The sequence below is a fragment of the Aedes aegypti genome, chromosome 1 (assembly GCF_002204515.2).
Source record: "Aedes aegypti strain LVP_AGWG chromosome 1, AaegL5.0 Primary Assembly, whole genome shotgun sequence".
NCBI lineage: Eukaryota > Metazoa > Arthropoda > Insecta > Diptera > Culicidae > Aedes > Aedes aegypti.
In genome coordinates, this window is record NC_035107.1 from 15,491,755 (window position 1) to 15,507,170 (window position 15,416).

The window sequence follows — 15,416 nt, forward strand, 5'->3', positions numbered from 1 at the left end:
ACTCCTACAGGATCCGCCAGAGGAACTACTTCCGCAATTTCCATAGAAAGTCCTACGGGAACTTCCAGAAGAACAAAAACTTTTAGAGGAACTCCAACAGGAACTTCCAGAGGAACTACTACAAGAATATCCAGAGGAGCTTTAACAGGATCTTTCAGAAAACACATAACTTTTAGAGGAACTCCTACAGGAACTTTCATAGGAATACCGTAAGAACTTCTACAAGAACTTTCATACGAACACCTACAGGAACTTCCAGAGAAACTCCAACTTCCAGAGGAATTCCAACAGGATCTTCCAGAAAAACTGCTACAGGAACTTGCAGAGATCTTCCGGTTGAGCTCCATCAGGAACTTTCGAAGGAATTCCAACAGAACATTCCGAAGTAACTCCTACAGGAACTTCCAAATTATCTTCCGAATAAACTTCTGCAGGACTTTCCGGAGGAACTTCCACTAAAAATCCCTAAGGTACTTTTGGAGGAACTTATACGAGACCTCCAGAGAAACTCCTACAGAATCCTCAATAGGAACTACTGGAACCTCTGAAGTAACTTTGACGGGAATTTTTCGGAGTAACTTGTACGGAAGTTTTCAGAGAAACTCCTACATTAACTTCCAGATGAACTACTACAGGAGCTTTTGGAGGAATTCCTATAGAAGCTTTCGGATGATCTCCTACAGGAACTTCTGGACGAACTCCTTAGGCAACTCCTTAGAAACCTTCTCCAAGAATAATGTAAGAAGCATTCTGAAAGTAATCTGTTTATAATGCAAAATGGATTCTGAGTAGAATCTTTGAAATATTCTGAAGAGAATCCTGGTATTTCCTGTTGATTCTAAGCAAAATTACAGAGAACTCTGTGAAATGATCTAAAGAGGACTGGAGGAAGCCTTTCAAATGCATTCTAGAATCAATCTCCAGATAAGATTTCAATTTATCAACGGCGTTCTGGAATAACAAAGCTAGAGAGGATTCTGAGAATATTTTTTGGGAAAAATCTTGACAGTCTTCTGGGAAGTAATTTAGAAGCTTACAAAAGGTAGTCTTGAGATAAAATTGTCTTCCAAGGGAAAACTGGGAAGAGTGTAAGAGAAATCGAAGACTAACACAGTGCAACACTCAAAATGCAAACACGATTCTGACTGCAGTTCTTGCAAGTAAACTCCTATACTAGCAAAACCCTGTTTGGGATTTGAGGTTCTATCACGTTTGGCCGAAAAGGCCATTAGACCGAAAACGAATAATAGTGCTAATGGGCCTTAGACCGAATGAGTTGTTAGGTGTTTCGTCAATGTTAACTGCATTACCTTGAAGCCCACAATATCCACTGTAAACTATAACTAGACAGCACAGCATTTGTTTAAAAGAAGGGAAAACACTGATAAATGTTAAACTTTCAAAACTGTTGTTTCACCTTGAAAAGTCAAATGGTATTTTGGCCTAACAACCAGGCTTTATTCTGCTCATCTTGATCTGATAGATGAAGCGACCTCGTACCCTCACAACAATTATGAACCAGCATTCGCTGTTGGTTGAATAATCCGTGGCTGAGAGAGTGGAGAGAAACGTTGGCTCTATCCAAACGCACATCTTCCATTTGACAGCTCTAGCTTACTGCGAGGCTCTGCAAACACATCATCATTGCTTTTGGGATGAACTGAGGTTGGTTTCTCCGTCAACACAAGAGCATGATTTCGCTGTCCTCTTTGCCCTTTTGGGCAAAGAGCTACAAAGAGACAACGAAGAGCTGTCTGGAAATGCTCTTCCCCGAACTGAGAAATGGGAAAACATGCTCTCCCCCTAACTGAGAAAGGGAGAAAATAATCTCCTTCTCTTTTAAGCACTGAGGTTGTCAAAACAAGCTCTTCACCACTGTGGGAATGAAAATAACAAAACACAAGCGTGTGAATTCTTCATCCCGCAGAGCTCGTACGCTCAGTTTGTGTGTGGGTAAAATCGCTTCTCTTTTGTAGTTGATCATTAAAAGGGGGAGAAAGAGGATAAGTCAAGAGCAAGGAAGAAGCCTGCCTAACAACCTTTTCAACATAACGTCATTCGGCCTGACAACCTGTTCCTGGGCTTTGAAAGATTAGTGCGAAATTTGAAGTTACGCCCTTTTCAATTTCTAGCTAGGTTTTTCTTTAGTAAGGCTATATCTCATAAACTATTAGGTATTCCTTAATGCAAGTACATAGTGCGGAAACTTCAAAAAAAATAGTAATCTGGCCAAAACAAACTTAAGGATCGATTGTAGCTTATCACATTTTCGACAAAGTTGCTTGTACTGATTGATCCACAATATTCTCTGTGGAAGACGGTTTATGAAGATATGTGAAAAATTGCTATTTTTTGGAGTTTTCGTACCGAAATACTACGACAAATGAGAATACCGCCACGACATACCCTAAAAAGTTGTGCTTTTTTGTGTGAATAGTATTTCGTCCGAAGGTTCCATTGAGAAATTCGCAATGGTTCGTGAGATATAGCCGTTTTAACGAAAAATCAAGTCTGAAAAGAACGTTACTCTAAATTTCGAACTAATCCTTCAAAACCCAAACAGGGTTCTGCTAGTATGGGTATGTACTTTCAGGATCTGAGAACAAAAATTTATTTACATGCGACGTTCTCGAAAATTTTGCACTGTGTAATCTTGAAAGGTATGTTTCTAGTTATGTAGCAGGAACTTAGAAGATAATAAATCTTCGAGTTGTTTAGTAGAATTCGGTTTTTTTTTCAGGAACTTAGAAACTTTTCCTCGAAATTCTAAATTTAATCAGAAATTCATAACATTTAACAGAGTTTCAAATCAAAAATCTTTTTTTTTATTACAAAAAAACGAAAAATTTACACGATTTTTTTTTTTAAATCAATGCAAAGTTAAGGTATTGTGCGTTACTTAAGAGTTGTTCAAACAATAAAAAAGGTACAATAGTTTTGATTATTAGTAGATTTCGCACAAACCATCCAAGTCGTTATTTCAATAGACAAAATATTAAAATTTGAGATGGCAGTATGACCAGATTCCCTGCTTTAGTTTTAGAATAGACATTTTATTTTGTTTTCAATAGTTGGATTTTCGCGTAACATTTTAAAAGGATAAATTTAACATTTAGAGGCTCTCTTTCTTTACCTTCTCGTTGATCAATAACTGAGCCAAATTAACCTTCTTTGTTGAGTTTTGTGTATAAAACGGTAGCCAACGATATTATCTTGCGAACTATAGTGTAACATTACCCAAAAGCTTCGGTATTGCACTGTTATAATCGAAAGAGAGTGAGAGAAGAGATAATCTCTCAGTATAACATAGGTCTTTTTGAAAAGTTACGCGAGAATTATATCTTACGGGGGCAACGTGGCGTAGTTGGCTACACGTTCGTTTTATATGCGGATGGTCATGGGTTTGATTCCCAACCCTTCGTCAGTCTGCATGAAAACGACACAGGCCCTACCCGTCCAACACCATGACCGCCTGAAAGCGGACTGACAACTTGACCCTGTTCTGAGCGAGCATGCTCTAGTGAACCCGGATAACACGGCAATCGACCAACAGCAAGGAACTGCCTTCTCTCTGGACTCACACGTAGCATCAAGTGCTCTTTCATCTACGGACTTATCCGCGGACTGCCGCGGATCTTTTATTGCCGATTTTCTTTTTCTTTTCCGCTCTAAATGCGGACTGTGTTTACATAAACTGACATCTGGTGAAGGAATGTTCACCGGATGAACATTGAGTTGATGAATGCGCAGTGAAATTGTTCATTTTTTATAAACACGGCCCGCAGTAAAGGTTTTCTTTCCGCTGGAAGTTGCAGCGTGACGTCATCGTAGATTGGTTCACTAACGATGGTAATGTGTAAAAGAGGCGCAACGTTCGATTAGATCTACAAATAGATTTTATCGATAAAGTAGAATAGGCACACGGATTCTGTACTAAAATGAACACCTGTCAATTTGAATTCACTCTGGTGATGCCCAAGCTGACGAATAAGAACTCTCAATAGGTTAAGCAAAACGAGTATTTCAATTTTATCGCAACATAATAAAAAAACGTGTTAAGGCATTTTTGCATATTTGGCAACACTGCAATTTATTGCTTAGTATAAAATATTCACAGATATGCTTAAATTACAATTGCATTGAATTTAATATGAATTGATATTTGAATTACAAATTAAATGATTCCAAAACAGCTCTAAAAAAATCAGACATAAATTTTAAACACAGTTCAATATGTCATATGATTTCACAATAAAACTCCATTTTTTTAGATTAGCTTAAAACACCTTTGAATAGTTTTCGACTGGAAAATGGTTGCTAAACACGATGGATCCGAATTTCTTAGAAATTTACTCATTAGTGTATTACACAGCGTAACAAAAATAACACTTTTGCGTATTATGTAAATTTGAAATGGCTGAATCAAATGCCGTTCTCAGAAATATTACAGCACGTAATAATTTTGAGTTACCGGTCGTCAAATTTGTATAATTTTTTTTTTTTTAGAATATTCGCTTGTGCTTCGCTTGTTCACGGTGCTCCCCAAACCATTATTACCAGAAAATATATCCATCAAATTTGTGCTCACCAGTGGTTTTCTCTAGCTAAGCTGCATGTCTGTGCAAAATTTATTTAAAACAATCTTAAAGCCCGTTTTGAAGTTACGCCCTTTTGATTTTATAATCTGCAAATTCAAAGGAAGTCTGGAATATTTAAACGGGTTTTGATTGGTAGCTTTGGTAGGTAGGATAGGTAGCTTTGGAAGCTTGTCCAAGAAGCTTTAGAAGCTTCCCCAAGAAGCTTTGGAAGCTTCTCCAAGAAGCTTTGGAAGCTTCTCCAAGAAGCTTTGGAAGCTTCTCCAAGAAGCTTTGAAAGCTTCTCCAAGAAGCTTTGGAAGCTTCTCCAAGAAGCTTTGGAAGCTTCTCCAAGAAGCTTTGGAAGCTTCTCCAAGAAGCTTTGGAAGCTTCTCCAAGAAGCTTTGGAAGCTTCTCCAAGAAGCTTTGGAAGCTTCTCCAAGAAGCTTTGGAAGCTTCTCCAAGAAGCTTTGGAAGCTTCTCCAAGAAGCTTTGGAAGCTTCTCCAAGAAGCTTTGGAAGCTTCTCCAAGAAGCTTTGGAAGCTTCTCCAAGAAGCTTTGGAAGCTTCTCCAAGAAGCTTTGGAAGCTTCTCCAAGAAGCTTTGGAAGCTTCTCCAAGAAGCTTTGGAAGCTTCTCCAAGAAGCTTTGGAAGCTTCTCCAAGAAGCTTTGGAAGCTTCTCCAAGAAGCTTTGGAAGCTTCTCCAAGAAGCTTTGGAAGCTTCTCCAAGAAGCTTTGGAAGCTTCTCCAAGAAGCTTTGGAAGCTTCTCCAAGAAGCTTTGGAAGCTTCTCCAAGAAGCTTTGGAAGCTTCTCCAAGAAGCTTTGGAAGCTTCTCCATGAAGCTTTGGAAGCTTCTCCAAGAAGCTTTGGAAGCTTCTCCAAGAAGCTTTGGAAGCTTCTCCAAGAAGCTTTGGAAGCTTCTCCAAGAAGCTTTGGAAGCTTCTCCAAGAAGCTTTGGACCTACAGGACCTTACGTAGAAGCTACTACAGAAACTTTTAGAGGAACTTCTACAGGAACCTCCAGAGAGAACTCCTACAAGAACGTCCAGTGGAACTCCAACAGGAACTTCCTGGAGAACTTTTGCAGGAACCTTCAGAGGAACTACTTCATGAATTTACAAAGAAACTCCTGCAAGAACTTTCGGAGGATCTTCCACAAGAATTCCTACAGGAACATCCAGAGGAACTCCTACAGGATCTTCCAGAAATCTCCTACAGAAACTTCCAGAGGAACTTCTCCACGAAGCGTGGAAAGTTTTTCTAAGAAGCTTAAAAAGCATCTCCAAGAAGTTAAGAAAGCTTCTCCAAGAAGGCTGGGAAGCTTCTCCAAGATATTCCTGAAAATTACTCCGAGAATCCCTTCAGAAACCACTTCGGAAATTTCTAGGAACACTTCAGGAAGAATTTTTACGGGGTAACTTCTGGAGTTAATCCTCGGTAAACTTGTGGAGGAACTGTGAAGAAAACTAACAGGAAAATTTTTTGAGGAACTTCCAATAGAAATCATTATCAAAAACTTGCGGTGAAATTCCAGAATTGGGGATACTTCTGCAGCAACTCTTTGGCAAACTTCCATGAATTCGTTGTGGAACTCAAAGGAATTTCCGGAGAACCTTCTACCAGAACTTCTGGGGGGTTTTCTAGCGGAACTTCCATAGAAAATTCTAGGGAAATTTCTTGAGAAATTTCCAAAGGAGCAACCGAATGAACTCCTTGAGGAGTTTGCGGAGGAACTGCGACGGCTACCGCAGGAATTGCGACAAAAACTTTGAGAGTAACTCCTCATGGATCTTTCCGGGAAAATCTTGGAGGGTCTTTCGGAAGAACTCCTAGGGGAACTTTTAAATCAATTGCTATAGGAACTTCCCGGGGATCTTTTGCAGTTATTTCTGGAAATATCAGTAAAAGTCTCTCAGGTACTTCTGGAGAAATTTGTACGGGAACTTCCAGAGGAACTCCTACTGAAACTTCTAGAGGAATTACTACAGGAACTTCTGAAGGAACTCCTACAGTAATTTCCGGAGGAACTTCTATGGGAACTACCAGAGGAACTCGTACGGAACATTCGGAGGAACTACTATGGAAATTTCCGGATGATTTTATGCTGAAACTTATGGAGGAACACATGCAGGAACTTCCTGGGGATGTTCTACATGAACTTTCGGAGGAATTTCTAGAGGACCTTCCGAAGAAGCTACTACAGAAACTTTTAGAGGAACTTCTACAGGAACCTCCAGAGAGAACTCCTACAAGAACGTCCAGTGGAACTCCAACATAAACTTCCTGGAGAACTTCTGCAGGAACTTCCAGAGGAACTTCTTCAGGAGTTTCCAGAGAAAGTCCTACAGGAGCTTTTGGACGAACATCTACAAGAACTTTTCGAGGAGATTCTAGATAAACTTCTACAGTAACTACCAAAGAAACTTCTACAGGAACATCCAGAGAAAGGCTCTTCCAGAAAATCTCTTCCAGGAACTACTTCAGGAATTTCCAGAGGAACTCCTACAGATACTTCCGGATGATTTCCATCAGGAACTTCCGAAGGAACTCCAACAGAAAATTCCGAAGTAACTCCTATAAGACCTTCCAAATCATCTACCGAATCAACGTTTGTAGGACCTTCCGGCGGAACTTCCAGTGAAAATCCCGCAGGAACTTCCGGAGGAACTCATACGAGAACTTCTAGAGGAACTCTTGCAGAAACCTCAGAGGAACAACTGAAACTTCTAGACTAACTCTCCCGGGAAAACTTCTTTTGGTGTAACTTCTACGTAAATTTTCAGAGGAACTCCTACGGAAACTTCCAGATGAACTACTACAGGAACTTCTGGATGAGCTCCAACAGAAACTTCTGAAGCAGCTCCAACCGAAAATTCCGAAGTAACTCCTATAGGAACTTACAAATTAACTTACGAAAGAACTTCTGCAGAACCGTTCGGAGGAACTTCCAGTGAAAATCCCTCAGGATCTTCCGGAGGAACTCATACGAGAACTTCTAGTGGAGCTCCTACAGGAACCTCCATAGTAACTGGAGTAACTCTTACGAAAACTTCCAGATGAACTACACACTTAAATTATTTCAGCGACCTCAGCAAAATGTTTCGTCGAGAACCCAACAGAGATCTCGTTAAAAATTTTACCGAGATGCGGCAAATTTTTTAATAGATGTTGGGTTCTAGGCGAATCCGTTTACCGAGGTCGATTTTCAAATTAAAGTGTGTACTACTTCTGGACGAACTCCTTACGCAACTTGCGGAAGAAATTCGAAAGGATCTCCCGAAAGACATCCTGAAGGAACTTACGGAAGAACTCTCAGAGGAATTTTCGGTGGAACTCGAAGAGCAGCGTCCGGATTAATATCCAGAAGTCCTAGCGAAACTACCAGAGGAGCTTCAAGGATAATTTCCAGTGATTTTTAGGGGAGCTTTCGGAGGAATTCCTAGAGGAACTTCGGAAGGAGCTGCAGAATTAACTCTTGGAGGAATTCCAGGAGAAACTTTCAACGACACTGTTCAAGGTATTGCTGAAAAACTTCTATAGGAACTTCCAGAGGAACTCCAACAGGAACTTCAGGAGAAACTTCTACATGAACTTCCAGAGGACCTACTTCAGGAACTTACAGTGAAAGTCCAACAGGAACTTCCGGACGAACATCTCCAGAAACTTTTAGAGGCATTACTTTAAGAACTTCCAGAGGAACTACTACAGGAGTTTCCTGACACCTTCCGTATGAATATTTACTAGAACTATCAAATTAACTCCTACAGGAACTTCCATAGAAATTTAATAGGAACTCCTGCAGGAACTTCAAGAGGAACTCCTACAGGAACTTCCAGAGAAACTACTAGAGGATCTTTCAGAAAAAAAACTCCAACAGGAACTGCTTCAAGAATTTCTAGAGAAAATCCTACAGAAACTTCCGGACGAACATCTACAGGAACTTTTAAAGGATCTCCTACAGGAACTTCCATAGGAATTCCATAGGAACTTCTACAGAGGAGCTACTTCAGGAATTTATAGAGAAACTCATACAGGAGTTTCCAGAGGAGGAACTTCCATAGGAACTTCCGGAGGAACTTCCAGAGAAACTTTCCGGAGGAACTTCCAGTGAAAATCCATTAGGTATTTCCGGAGGAACATATACGAGAACTTCTGGAGGAACTCTCACGGAAAATCTTTGGAGTAACTTCTACGTAAATTTTCAGAGCAACTCCAACGTAAACTTCGAGATGAACCACTATAGTAACTTTCGGAGGAATTCCTATAAAAGCTTCCGGATGATCTTCTACAGGAACTACTGGACGAACTTCTCAGGCAACTTCCGTAGGAAACTTTAGAGGATCTCCCAGAAGACATCCTAAAGGAACCTACGGAAGAACTCTTTTTCAGAAAAATTTCCGGAGGAACTCGAAGAGCAACGTCCAAGCTTTGGAAGCTTCTCCTAGAAGCTTTGGAAGCTTCTCCAAGAAGCTTTGGAAGCTTCTCCAAGAAGCTTTGGAAGCTTCTCCAAGAAGCTTAGGAAGCTTCTCCAAGAAGCTTAGGAAGCTTCTCCAAGAAGCTTAGGAAGCTTCTCCAAGAAGCTTTGGAAGCTTCTCCAAGAAGCTTTGGAAGCTTCTCCAAGAAGCTTTGGAAGCTTCTCTAAGAAGCTTTGGAAGCTTCTCCAAGAAGCTTTGGAAGCTTCTCCAAGAAGCTTTGGAAGCTTTTCCAAGAAGCTTTGGAAGCTTCTCCAAGAAGCTTTGGAAGCTTCTCCAAGAAGCTTTGGAAGCTTCTCCAAGAAGCTTTGGAAGCTTCTCCAAGAAGCTTTGGAAGCTTCTCCAAGAAGCTTTGGAAGCTTCTCCAAGAAGCTTTGGAAGCTTCTCCAAGAAGCTTTGGAAGCTTCTCCAAGAAGCTTTGGAAGCTTCTCCAAGAAGCTTTGGAAGCTTCTCCAAGAAGCTTTGGAAGCTTCTCCAAGAAGCTTTGGAAGCTTCTCCAAGAAGCTTTGGAAGCTTCTCCAAGAAGCTTTGGAAGCTTCTCCAAGAAGCTTTGGAAGCTTCTCCAAGAAGCTTTGGAAGCTTCTCCAAGAAGCTTTGGAAGCTTCTCCAAGAAGCTTTGGAAGCTTCTCCAAGAAGCTTTGGAAGCTTCTCCAAGAAGCTTTGGAAGCACCTCCAAGAAGCTTTGGAAGCTTCTCCAAGAAGCTTAGGAAGCTTCTCCAAGTAGCTTAGGAAGCTTCTCCAAGTAGCTTAGGAAGCTTCTCCAAGAAGCTTAAGAAGCTTCTCCAAGAAGCTTAGTAAGCTTCTCCAAGAAGCTTCGGAAGCTTCTCCAAGAAGCTTCGGAAGCTTCTCCAAGAAGCTTAGGAAGCTTCTCCAAGAAGCTTAGGAAGCTTCTCCAAGAAGCTTTGGAAGCTTCTCCAAGAAGCTTTGGAAGCTTCTCCAAGAAGCTTTGGAAGCTTCTCCAAGAAGCTTTGGAAGCTTCTCCAAGAAGCTTTGGAAGCTTCTCCAAGAAGCTTTGGAAGCTTCTCCAAGAAGCTTTGGAAGCTTCTCCAAGAAGCTTTGGAAGCTTCTCCAAGAAGCTTTGGAAGCTTCTCCAAGAAGCTTTGGAAGCTTCTCCAAGAAGCTTTGGAAGCTTCTCCAAGAAGCTTTGGAAGCTTCTCCAAGAAGCTTTGGAAGCTTCTCCAAGAAGCTTTGGAAGCTTCTCCAAGAAGCTTTGGAAGCTTCTCCAAGAAGCTTTGGAAGCTTCTCCAAGAAGCTTTGGAAGCTTCTCCAAGAAGCTTTGGAAGCTTCTCCAAGAAGCTTTGGAAGCTTCTCCAAGAAGCTTTGGAAGCTTCTCCAAGAAGCTTTGGAAGCTTCTCCAAGAAGCTTTGGAAGCTTCTCCAAGAAGCTTTGGCAAGCTTCTCCAAGAAGCTTTGGAAGCTTCTCCAAGAAGCTTTGGAAGCTTCTCCAAGAAGCTTTGGAAGCTTCTCCAAGAAGCTTTGGAAGCTTCTCCAAGAAGCTTTGGAAGCTTCTCCAAGAAGCTTTGGAAGCTTCTCCAAGAAGCTTTGGAAGCTTCTCCAAGAAGCTTTGGAAGCTTCTCCAAGAAGCTTTGGAAGCTTCTCCAAGAAGCTTTGGAAGCTTCTCCAAGAAGCTTTGGAAGCTTCTCCAAGAAGCTTTGGAAGCTTCTCCAAGAAGCTTTGGAAGCTTCTCCAAGAAGCTTTGGAAGCTTCTCCAAGAAGCTTTGGAAGCTTCTCCAAGAAGCTTTGGAAGCTCCTCCAAGAAGCTTTGGAAGCTCCTCCAAGAAGCTTTGAAAGCTCCTCCAAGAAGCTTTGGAAGCTCCTCCAAGAAGCTTTGGAAGCTCCTCCAAGAAGCTTTGAAAGCTTCTCCAAGAAGCTTTGGAAGCTTCTCCAAGAAGCTTTGGAAGCTTCTCCAAGAAGCTTTGGAAGCTTCTCCAAGAAGCTTTGGAAGCTTCTCCAAGAAGCTTTGGAAGCTTCTCCAAGAAGCTTTGGAAGCTTCTCCAAGAAGCTTTGGAAGCTTCTCCAAGAAGCTTTGGAAGCTTCTCCAAGAAGCTTTGGAAGCTTCTCCAAGAAGCTTTGGAAGCTTCTCCAAGAAGCTTTGGAAGCTTCTCCAAGAAGCTTTGGAAGCTTCTCCAAGAAGCTTTGGAAGCTTCTCCAAGAAGCTAAGAAATAGTTAATTTTCTTGGGAAATTCTAGTGAATTTCCTTAGCAATTTCTAGTGAATTTCCTTGAAAAAAATCTGGCAAATTTCCTCTGGAAATTTCTGTGATTTTCCTTAGAAAATGTTAGTGAATTTCCTTAGAAAATTGTGGTGAATTTTTGTGAATTTCTTGGGAAATTCTTGTGAACTCCCTTTGGAAATTATTGTGGATTTTCTTGGGAAATTCTTGTGAATTTCCTCGGCAAATTCTATTGAATTTCGTCGGCAAATTTCAGTGAATTTCCTCGCCAAATTCCAGAGAATTTTCTTGGGTAATTCTTATGAGTTTTCCTCGGGAAATTCTTGTAAATTTCCTTGAGAAATTCTTGTAAATTTTCATGGCAAATTCCTGTGAATTTCCTTGGCAAATTCTAGTAAATTTCTTCGGCAAGTTCTAGTAAATTTCCTTGACAAATTGTAGTGAATTTCCTCGGCAAACTCTAGTGAATTTCCTCGGGAAATTCTTGGGAATTTTCTTGGGAAATTATTGTGAATTTTCTTGTGAAATTCCTCGGCAAATTTTTGTAAATTTCCAGCGAATTTTCTCGGGTTATTCTTGTGAGTTTTCCTCGGGAAATTCTTGTTAATTTCCTTGAGAAATTCTTGTGAATTTTCATGGGAAATTCTTGTGAATTTCCTCGGCAAGTTCTAGTAAATTTCCTCGGCATATTGTAGTGAATTTCTTTGGCAAATTCTTGTGAATCTCCTCGTCAAATTCTTGTGAATTTCCTCGGATAATTTTTGTGAATTTTCTTGTGAGTTTCTTTGGCAAATTCTAGTGAATTTCCTCTGCAAATTCTTGTGAAAATCCTCGGTAAATTCTTGTGAATTTCATCGGCAAATTCTTGTGAAATTTCTGGGAATTTCTTCTAAATTTCCTCAAGAAATTCTTCTGGAATTCCTTGAGAAAGTATAGTGAATTTTTTTTTTTGAAAATTCTTGTGAATTTCTCTGGGAAATTTTTGTGAATTTCTTGGGAAATTCTTATGAATTCCTTTTCTGGGAATTTCCCTGAGAAATTCTTGTGAATTTTAAACAATTGTTCTTCCAAATTACCTAGAGAAGTTCTTCCAAATTACCGAGAGAAATTTTTCCGAATTTCCGAGGGATTTTTTTTTTTCATATTTCCGTGGCAAACTCTTAATAATTTCTGTGGAAAGTTAGTCCGAGGTGCTTCTCATGCTGAGTAGAAAATCTTAGCTTCAAATTTGCAATCCCTAGCCAAAAAATAGCATTCCCCTTATTGTCCATTCTCCGTCGCATTACGTCTCAAAATATTGGCTCAAGTGCCGCACAATAAACCCATTCGCATCCATCGCGCCAGCACGAAAGACATTTCTGGTATCTCTTCAAGCGAATCATTCAACAACAGCCATCCAAGCAACCATTGACCGCGTTCAACGCACTTGTCGTTGTGTTTCCTTTCGCGCAATCGCACACAGACAGTGGTCCGCAACAAATTAAATGCGAATAAACTAAAAAAAAACGGGGGTGAATTGATGCAGAAACGCAACCACGAAGTGATGATTCCTCAAACAAACCCAACAGCTTTGTAGGGGAGTCGAGCTTCGTCGCACGCAACGGTTTTTGTTTTTCTTGGTCGGTGAGAAATTCAGGGAACCATGAACCAGCAGCACGTCACGCCAAAATTTCGGACAAATATTTAATCGCATTTTTGCCACCGTCGTCAGCGAAGTCTTCGTCGCGGATTATTTGTTGAAAAATTACAAAGTAGGCAGCGACTTTTGATTGGTTTGAACTTTTCCACCCATTCATGATTAATGGCTATCAACAGAGTGACAGTTGCGTCTCTCGAAACGGTCGTTGAAATTTGTAACAGGGCATATTCATGATCAGCATTCGTCGCAGAAAAAAAGGAGTTTTCTCACGAAATTTCAAACAGAAATGAATAATGAATGTTGCTTTATGAAATGAAATAGCAAATCGGGGTGTAACCACGCACAAACTGTCCAGTAGTCAGCTTAAAACACACTTTCCAGGCACTTGTTTTCGATTCGCATGCATTTGACAGATATCGTTGACTCTAGCGCCAACCGTTGTTTTTCATGGTACGTGTTTTTTTGCTCGCAAAACATTCCTCAACCATCGCTCATAGGGAAGAACAGTCAGTGCGTTTTCGAGGCGGACCTCGGGTTGTGTTTAATGATAGTGCATAAGTTTACTGGTGAAAAAACTGCAAAAATATGAAACACTGTAGTTGAACAACGCCAATAATCCAATCCAAACAAAAACATCAATTTCCAACAATCGCAACAGCAGCGAGTTGTTGTTGCTATTTTTGCTGTTGAATATTCATGCTCATTATTATCATTATTAGCCCTCGAGTGAGTAAGTGAGTGAGTGCTAGCAGCCAAATAGCCAAGAAAGTCGTTGTCCGGACGGACAAAAGTGAAGTGAACGAAAAAAATATAAAATTGTTGAATATCTTTCTCCGCCAATCGACACACGGAGGGAAGTGGTGCAAAACGGTGAAAATTTCTTGCTTTTAGAAAATTGCACACGATTGGAAAAGGGGGACTGTGAAAAGCACACAACACGGTGATTGGGGAAGAAGAATTTGGTGGTGAAGTTTGAAGGTGGTAAGATCGACGTCAGAAGAGTTTCGATTTTTTTTACTGAGAAGAAAGCAACCATTAAGGCGTCGCGGTGGAGCACTTTGTCAGCATGGGATACCTGCAGGATTTGCAGCTCAAGGTAAGATGGAGAGTATGATACTGAATTGCAATGAAATTATTTTTTCAGTGTAGTGGGAGGCGAGAGAATCATTAAAAAAAAATGGTAGGCCAGTATGGTCACCATGGTTACAAGAAAACAGCGAAAGGCTGAAATCTATTAATTTTTAAAATTTCTGAAGGGAATTCTCTGAAATACCAAAGGTAAATTATCTAAATTTGCGATGGGAAATTCTCAGAATTTCCGAATGAAAATTCTCGGAATTTCCGAAGAGAGACTCTCGGAATTTCCGAATAATCTTAATTTCCAAAGGGAAATTCTCGGAATTTTCAGAGGGAAATTCTCGGAATTTCCAAAGGGAACATCTCGGAATTTCCAAAGGGAAATTCTCGGAATTTCCAGAGGGAAATTCTCGGAATTTCCAGAAGGAAATTCTCGGAATTTCCAGAAGAAAATTCTCGGAATTTCCAGAGGGAAATTCTCGGAATTTCCAAAGGGAAATTCTCGGAATTTCCAAAGGGAAATTCTCGGAATTTCCAAAGGGAAATTCTCGGAATTTCCAAAGGGAAATTCTCGGAATTTCCAAAGGGAAATTCTCGGAATTTCCAAAGGGAAATTCTCGGAATTTCCAAAGGGAAATTCTCGGAATTTCCAAAGGGAAATTCTCGGAATTTCCAAAGGGAAATTCTCGGAATTTCCAAAGGGAAATTCTCGGAATTTCCAAAGGGAAATTCTCGGAATTTCCAAAGGGAAATTCTCGGAATTTCCAAAGGAAAATGCTCGGAATTTCCAAAGGGAAATTCTCGGAATTTCCAAAGGGAAATTCTCGGAATTTCCAAAGGGAAATTCTCGGAATTTCCAAAGGGAAATTCTCGGAATTTCCAAAGGGAAATTCTCGGAATTTCCAAAGGGAAATTCTCGGAATTTCCAAAGGGAAATTCTCGGAATTAACAAAGGGAAATTTCCAAAGGGAAATTCTCGGAATTAACAAAGGGAAATTTCCAAAGGGAAATTCTCGGAATTTCCAAAGGGAAATTCTCGGAATTTCCAAAGGGAAATTCTCGGAATTTCCAAAGGGAAATTCTCGGAATTTCCAAAGGGAAATTCTCGGAATTTCCAAAGGGAAATTCTCGGAATTTCCAAAGGGAAATTCTCGGAATTTCCAAAGGGAAATTTCCAAAGGGAAATTCTCGGAATTTCCAAAGGGAAATTCTCGGAATTTCCAAAGGGAAATTCTCGGAATTTCCAAAGGGAAATTCTCGGAATTAACAAAGGGAAATTTCCAAAGGGAAATTCTCGGAATTTCCAAAGGGAAATTCTCGGAATTTCCAAAGGGAAATTCTCGGAATTAACAAAGGGAAATTTCCAAAGGGAAATTCTCGGAATTTCCAAAGGGAAATTCTCGGAATTTCCAAAGGGAAATTCTCGGAATTTCCAAAGGGAAATTCTCGGAATTTCCAAAGGGAAATTCTCGAAATTTCCA

The 15,416-nt window shown here is 40.3% G+C and overlaps 1 protein-coding gene across 7 annotated transcripts in view; it reads left to right on the top strand.

The window, feature by feature from the left end:
* LOC5564255 (rhophilin-2) overlaps nt 1-15,416 on the top strand; it is a 351,938-nt gene that overhangs the window by 183,989 nt on the left and 152,533 nt on the right. For 2 of the 7 annotated variants that reach the window (XM_021839014.1, XM_021839013.1), the window contains exon 2: nt 13,578-13,954. The exons of the other annotated variants lie outside the window; for them this stretch is intronic. In XM_021839014.1, the coding sequence (XP_021694706.1) occupies nt 13,925-13,954 (30 nt within the window). In that variant the 5' untranslated portion in view covers nt 13,578-13,924. The remainder of the gene's footprint in view (nt 1-13,577; nt 13,955-15,416) is intronic. 7 annotated transcript variants of the gene reach the window in all.